Source organism: Lepidochelys kempii, chromosome 6 (assembly GCF_965140285.1).
Source record: "Lepidochelys kempii isolate rLepKem1 chromosome 6, rLepKem1.hap1, whole genome shotgun sequence".
Lineage (NCBI taxonomy): Eukaryota > Metazoa > Chordata > Testudines > Cheloniidae > Lepidochelys > Lepidochelys kempii.
In genome coordinates, this window is record NC_136385.1 from 664088 (window position 1) to 671699 (window position 7612).

Consider the following 7612-nt stretch of genomic DNA (forward strand, 5'->3'; position numbering starts at 1 on the left):
GAGTCCCGGCTCCTAGCCCCCCTCCCCTCCCAGACCTGGGGAGAGAACCCAGGAGTCCTGGCTCCTAGCCCCACCCCCTCTAACCCACTAGCCCCCGTTCCCCTCCCAGACCTGGGGAGAGAACCCAGGAGTCCTGGCCCCCAGCCCTCCGGGCTTTCTGTGCCCAGCGACTCTGGGCTCCCAGACCCCCCCCCGCCGCTGACTCATCCCCGCTTCACAGAAGCCCTGAACTTAAGAATTTCCCTTTGGCAAAGGCCCTGCCCGCGCCCAGTCCAGGGAGTTAACCCTTTCTGAGCCGACCCTCTGGGCATGGGTCCTGGCCCCCCAGCTGCCCCCACCTCTGGGCGGGGCGGGGGAGATCTGGGCTGAATCCATCTCAGCTGGGGAGCCAGGACGCCTGGGTTCTTTGCAGGGGGAGTGGGCTCTGGTGGTTAGAGGGGGGGGGACTGGGAGCCAGGACTCCTGGGTTCTCACCCCAGCTCTGGGAGGGGGGTGGGGTCCGGTGGTTAGAGCAGCGGGGGCTGGGAGCCCGGACGCCTGGGTTCTGTCCCTGGCCGGAGTGCCGCTGTTTCTATAAATAGCCCCTTTTCTCGGGCTGCCTCCTGCCTTCGCCCGGGCGGGGTTTCTCTGGGTTGCGCCAGGCCGGTGCATTCCTGCGGCGTGACGCGCGGCTCGGGCCGGCGGCCCCCACTTCCCTGCTCCGCCTCCCACCTCCTGCCTGGCACGGGCCGAGTCCTGCTGCGAGCTTCCGCCGGCAGTGCCGCTGCCGGGGGTCTCCCCAGAGCGCTACGAGCGGCCCCCCCAGCACCCAGGGGTCTCCCCAGAGCACTGCCCCCCCCAGCAGGGGGCTCCAGCCCCAGGACGCTCCCTGCACCAGTGACCAGCCAAGGTGCTGTTAACTTCCCCGCAGCAGTGCCCTCAGCTTCTTGGCTCCGGCTGGCTGTGGTCCTGGACTCCCAGGGCGGCTGAGTCACTGGAGGGGGAGGCTGGGGGGTGAAGCAATGGGTCAGGAATGCAGGAGCTGCTGGGGTGAAAGTGAGCAGGGGGGTGAGTCAGAGGTGGGGGGATGGGAAGGAATGAATGCAAAGTAGAAAGCGAGGGAGTGAGGCAGAGACTGAAAGGGAAGAGAGAGGGAACGGGAAAAAGAGGGAAAAGACTGAAAGAGAGGACAGGAATGAGAAAGCAAGGAAGAAAGATGGGGAATGAGAAACAAAGGGAAAGAATTACAGTTTTTCCATGAGGGGCAGAAGGGAATGAGAAAATGAAGCAAAGGAAGAGAGGGAATGGGGAAAGGGGAAGAATTAAAGAAGGGAGCCACTGAGAGAAAGGGAACAAGGCAAAGAAGAGGGAAAGGGAGGAAGGGAAAGAGACAGGAAGGAGAGAAAGAAAGAGGAAAAGGAGGAAGAGGAAGAAAGGGGTGAGAAATGGAGGGGCAGGAGGAGGAGGAAATGAAAGGGAAGAGACAAAGCCCCCACCCCCTGCCCCCAGGGAAGAGACCCCACAGAGAGCTGGGAGAGGGGACATGGGCTGTGTCCCCTCTACGGGGCACCGGCTCGGATCCATTTCCAAGCTCAACGTTCAATTTAAAAATTACGATTTTATTGTAATTCTCTTGAAACCACAAAGTCTGATTCCTTCAGCGCCAGCCAGTTTCCTACTAGAGCCGCAGGTTAAACTCTGTTAGTGCGAAGGACATAAATAGACACATGGGGACGGGGGGCAGCGGGGGGCTGGGAATTTAGGTGGATGCCACAAAAATGGCAGCTCCCAACCCTGTCACTTCGGTGGTCCTGCCACCCTTGGAGCAGCTCGTGGAAGACAGCAGGTGACTTATTCAGAGCTAGAAAAGGACCCCACCCCTGGGATACAGCCCTGGGCCCCCCCCGGAGCTGGGGAGAGAACCCAGGCATCCTGGCTCCCAGCCCCCACCCTGCTTTGAGAATTTAAACTTTTCTCCGACACATTTACACTGTCCCTATATACAGAGAATTCACTCACATTCCAGGGCACAAACTGGTATCTCCGGGGTTGGGGAAAAGGGGGACGCGGGGGGGGGGGGCAGGGATAATAGCCTGGAGAGGAAAAATGCCCCTCCCAGAAATACTGACCCCTTTGGATTTGTGTGCACACACCCACACACACACCCACACACACACAGGTTTTGAGGTACCATTGGTTGACCCCCCACCCCGAGATTAAAATGTTCCTTAGAGTTACTTTACAGGGCCAGGGGCCTGGAATAGAGTGTCCAATTTTGGGGGGCACTGATCTGGGGGGCAGTTCTACCCAAGATTTAAAGGCACCCCAAATCTCACTGGCATTCTCCCAAAGGGACCCCAGATTCCTATACAGCAGCTCAAAATCTGAGGTTTGGGGTCACAGAGATCCACTAAATTTCAGAGGGACCCCAGTTTGCTTGACAGGGAACCTCCAAGATGTGAGCTTTGGGGTCTCGGGGAGGATCCCCTGTAATCTGAGGCAGATCCTTCCTTCCTAAGTCAGGGAAGTGCAAATTTCCATGATTCCGGAGAGGCCCCAATATGGGGCATTAATGGGGAAACCTCCAGCCCCCCATCTCAAGGGCTGGGGCGGGCAGTATTTCAAGTGGACACCCCCCCAATTTTTGCTAGCAACGCGACATGTGAGGGGAAAATTTGGGGGTCTCCAGAATCCCCACCAGAGCTGTGCAAAATAGAACATCCCCTCCCAATTCCAAGAGTCCTTTTTGGGGTGCGGTGAAAATCAGTGTTTGGGGGGGATGTCAGTCAAAGGCTGCTGACGGGGCCCCTGCAGCGACCCAAGAGTTAACGGCTCCAATTCTGCCCCGTGGGTGCCCAGACCGGATGCGTCACCTGCCAGAGAGAGAACGAATAAACCAACCGACTTGCCAGGGCAGAGCCACACAGCTGGGCTGGCGGGGCTGAGGGTCAGGAGTGAGGGGCACCGGCAGAGCTGGGGGGGTTCAGGGCGGGGCTAGCAGGGGGCTGCGGGTCGGGAGTGAGGGGCACCGGCAGAGCTGGGGGGCAGGGCTGGGCTGGCGGGGCTGCGGGTCAGGAGTGAGGGGCACCGGCAGAGCTGGGGGGGTTCAGGACGGGGCTAGCAGGGGCTGCGGGTCGGGAGTGAGGGGCACCGGCAGAGCTGGGGGGGCAGGGCGGGGCTAGCAGGGGCTGCGGGTCGGGAGTGAGGGGCACCAGCAGGGCTGGGGGCAGGGCTGGGCTAGCAGGGGCTGCAGGTCAGGAGTGAGGGGCACCGGCAGAGCTGTGGGGGCTCAGGGCCGGGCTAGCAGGGGCTGCGGGTCAGGAGTGAGGGGCACCGGCAGAGCTGGGGGGGCTCAGGGCTGGGCTAGCGGGGGGCTGCGGGTCAGGAGTGAGGGGCACCGGCAGAGCTGGGGGGGCGCAGGACTGGGCTAGCAGGGGCTGCAGGTCGGGAGTGAGGGGCACCGGCCGAGCTGGGGGGGGGCAGGGCTGGGCTAGCAGGGGCTGCAGGTCGGGAGTGAGGGGCACCAGCAGAGTTGGGGGTGCTCAGGGCTGGGCTAGCGGGGGGCTGCAGGTCGGGAGTGAGGGGCACCGGCAGAGCTGTGGGGGCTCAGGGCCGGGCTAGCAGGGGCTGCGGGTCAGGAGTGAGGGGCACCGGCAGAGCTGGGGGGGCTCAGGGCTGGGCTAGCGGGGGGCTGCGGGTCAGGAGTGAGGGGCACCGGCAGAGCTGGGGGGGCGCAGGACTGGGCTAGCAGGGGCTGCAGGTCGGGAGTGAGGGGCACCGGCCGAGCTGGGGGGGGGCAGGGCTGGGCTAGCAGGGGCTGCAGGTCGGGAGTGAGGGGCACCAGCAGAGTTGGGGGAGCCCAGGGCTGGGCTGGCAGGGGGCTGCAGGTCGGGAGTGAGGGGCACCGGCAGAGCTGGGGGGCAGGGCTGGTTAGCAGGGGCTGCGGGTTGGGAGCGAGGGGCACCGGCAGAGCTGGGGGGCAGGGCTGGGTTAGCAGGGGCTGCAGGTTGGGAGCGAGGGCACCATGGATGTCTCTTACCATCAATCTATCAGTGACTCTTCGCCCGAGTGGCCTCCAGTCTCTTCTATGGGGGCTGGAAAGGAGATGTAGTGAGAGTTACTGGGGGTGTCAGGGGGGAGGTGGGGTGGGAGTCTGCAGAGGTTGGGGGGGAAGTTTGGGGGGTTCTGGGAGGCACATGGGCAGAATCAGGGTGATGGGGGCAGGTGGAGAGGGGGATTGGGTCTGGGATTTGGGGGAGAGAAAGATCTGGGGGGCAGGGGATGGGGTGGATGTGGGGGGCACAGGATGGGGGTTCAGGGAGTTTGGGGGCATGGGGTGGTTCTGGGATTCAGGGAGAGGAAGAGCTGGCAGGCTGGGGATGGGGTGGATGTGAGGGGCATGGGATGGGGGTTCAGGGACTTTCGGGGCACGGGGTGGCTCTGGGATTCAGGGGTGGGTTACTCACTGGTGAATTTCTCCTCTCTTGCGGCAGTGGGCCCATAGCAGGGCCCCCCCCACCAGGCCAAGCACAGCGACTCCCCCCACAGTGCCCCCGACGGCCAGCCACAGCCGGGCGTCCTGGGACTGGGGCTCACCACCTGGGGGCAGACAGGAGAGAGCTGGGTTAATGGGGGGGGAGAGGAAAAGGGGCTTCCCAGCACCCCCACTGGCCCCCGAGTCACCCCAGAGCAGCTGCCACCCAGAGCCCCCCCCAAGAATTGCCCTCCACTCAGCCCCGCACCCCGACACCCCCTCCCACCATCCTTGAGACCCTCCTCCTGCCCCCCAGATCCCCCCACCACCTTGGCCGAGCCCCAGTGCATTGTGGGTGTTGGGGGGCGGGTAGGGCGGGGACGTACATGTGGCACAGAAATCATTCTTGGTGCGCCGGAGGCAGATGGTGCAATCCATGCACTTGTCCAGGTCGGGGCTCCAGGACTGGCCCCCCGGGCAGGAGGCACCTGCGGGGTGGGAAGAAGGGAACAAGGGACCAGGGGACGGAAGAATGAATAAACCCGAGTGAAAGAGGGGACCGAGGGAAGGAAAAATCAGAGACAGGAAAGAAAACGAAAGAAGGAAACAGGGAATGGAAGGAGAGAGATGAAAGAGGGAAACAATGAATGAAGGTGAAAGGCAAAGGAAGGAATAAACCAAAGAATGAATGACCCGGCAGAAAAGGAGGAATAGGCCCCCCCGAGCAGGAGAAAGACGGGGTGGGGTCGAGAAGGGAAAGGAGGAATGGGAAAGGAAGGAAGGGGAGAAATGGAAGGAGAGAGGCGGAGGGCAGCGAGGGAAGGAGAGAAGAGAGAGAACAGAAAAAGTTAAAACTGTGGAAAGTAAAAAACCTGACCAGGGACCCTGTAACGTCGACGCCCCCAGGCTCCTGCCCCCCCAGGCTCTGATCCCCCCCCACATGACAAGGGGCCTATTTCCAGTGGGTGTACGTCAGGGGCAGATGGAGCCGGGGGTCACATTTCACCCCGACTCATGGGGAAGGAATGAACCCCGAAACCCAACCCGGCGGTGCCAGGCTAGCAGGGCAGGGGGCTGCGGGTCGGGAGTGAGGGGCACCGGCAGAGGGTGGGGGGGATCTTCTGGAGAGGTCACTTCGGGGGGAGGGTGGGGGAGAAGAAATGGGGGATTCATGGGGCAGACACTGAGGGAGGGGCTCGGAGCTGGGGGGCCAAAGGAGGATGGGGCAGAGTATTTTGGAGACATGGGGGGTCCGATCTTGGGGACGGCGGATGTGAGGGGGTGTACGGGGCGGGCCTGGGAGGATTTGGGGGGGGGGAGCAGCAGAATTATTCTGGGGCAGGGAACTGGGGGGGCAGCGGATCCTGGGGGTCAGGGCGGCCGTGGGGGATGGTGGGGTGCAAGGGGCAGAATGTTTTGGGGGGCTGCAGCGAAAGGGATTTGGGGGGCCGCAGAGTTGGGGGAGGGGCTGGGGCAGATCCCCCCCCCCGGACAATCCAGAATTGCTCAACAGCCCCGCCCCCTGTGACGTCACGTCACGAGCCTGGTGACTCACCCCCGCCCCCCCCCCGGCATATCCCATGAATGAAATCACCCGCCGCGCTAGGGTTCGTGTCCCCGAGCCCCGCCCCCTGCCGCGCACGTGGGGGGGGGGGCTGCACGGAATCTGGGGGTCTCCAGGCCCCGCCCCCTTCCTTACTTCCCGCCTCCTGGAAGGGGAGGATTTTGGGGGGCTGCGCCTCGGCTTCTGCTCCATGAACCCCGGGTTCCCCAACCCCCCAATACTCCCGCTCCCCCATCAGCGACCCCCCAATATTCCCCCTCCCCCACATCGCACCCCGGGGTCCTTCCAGACTGCGCCCCCACCCGCAAGCGGTGGGCAATGGGGAGGCGGGGAGGGGGCGTGGCCACATGGTCCCATTCATTAGAAAGGAACACGTGGGTCTAAGCCGCCCCCCCCCCGGTACCAAACCAGCCTCCCCGCCCCGCAGCCAATCACACAACCCCCCTCCCCCGCCAACCAAACATCCCCCCCCGCCCCGGGAACCAGCCCCCCCCCCCAACTCCCCAGCCAGTCACCCCCCCCCCGCCCCGCCAGCCACCCCCCCCGCCAGCCAGTCACACCCCCCCCCGCCCCGGGAACCAACCCCCCCCCCGCCAGCCACCCCCCCCACCCCGCCCCGGGAACCAGCCCCCCCCCCGCCAGCCAGTCACACCCCCCCCCGCCCCGGGAACCAGCCCCCCCCCCCCGCCAGCCAGTCACACCCCCCCCGCCCCGGGAACCAGCCCCCCCCCCGCCAGCCAGTCACCCCCCCCGCCCCGGGAACCAGCCAGTCACCCCCCCTGCCAGCCAGTCACCCCCCCCCCCGCCCCGGGAACCAGCCCCCCCCCCAACTCCCCAGCCAGTCACCCCCCCCGCCAGCCAGTCACCCCCCCCCGCCCCGGGAACCAGCCAGTCACCCCCCCCCCGCCCCGGGAACCAGCCCCCCCCCCGCCCCGCCAGTCACCCCCCCCCCCGCCCCGGGAACCAGCCCCAACCTCCCTGCCCGCAAGGACACACCTGACCCCACCAGCACGTCCCAACCCAGCTCCCAGAGCCCCCGTAGCCCCCCGGCCCTGTGCAGTCCCCCCCCCCGGGACCCCGCTCAGACCCGCAGGCCGGGACCCCCCTCACCTCCGGCCGGCTCGCCCCAGGCGCCCCCCAGAAACACGAGCAGCACCATGGCGAGGCCCCCCCAAGTCTCCATCGCTGGCGGCGGGTCCGGCGAGCGGGGTCTGAGCCGGTGACTCGACTCCCCAAACTTTAAACCCTTCCTGGCTCAGCCCGGAGAGACGCCCCCGCGGATCCGTCCCGGCAAGGAGGGGGGCGGAGCCGGGGAGTGGCTGGGAGCCAGGACTCCTTGGGTTCTCTCCGGCTCTGGGAGGGGAGTGGGGTCCAGTGGGTGGGGTGGGGGGGCAGGGAGCCAGGACTCCTGGGTTCTCTCCGGCTCTGGGAGGGGAGTGGGGTCCAGTGGGTGGGGTGGGGTGGGGTGGGGCGGGGAGCCAGGACTCCTGGGTTCTCTCCCCCGCTCTGGGAGGGGAGTGGGGTGGGGGGGGTTGGGGAGCCAGGACTCCTGGGTTCTCTCCCGGCTCTGGGAGGGGAGTGGGGTCCAGTGAGTG

General features: G+C 65.5%; 1 protein-coding gene across 1 annotated transcript; it reads right to left on the reverse strand.

The window, feature by feature from the left end:
• Window positions 1-1577: 1577 nt before the first annotated feature.
• Window positions 1578-7306, reverse strand: TNFRSF12A (TNF receptor superfamily member 12A). The gene is given in 6 exon segments (XM_073346460.1): window positions 1578-2852; window positions 4019-4073; window positions 4446-4458; window positions 4460-4578; window positions 4840-4941; window positions 7128-7306. Coding segments are annotated over 5 exon segments (360 nt in total). The 5' UTR covers window positions 7201-7306; the 3' UTR covers window positions 1578-2852; window positions 4019-4020.
• Between the last annotated feature and the right edge of the window lie 306 nt (window positions 7307-7612).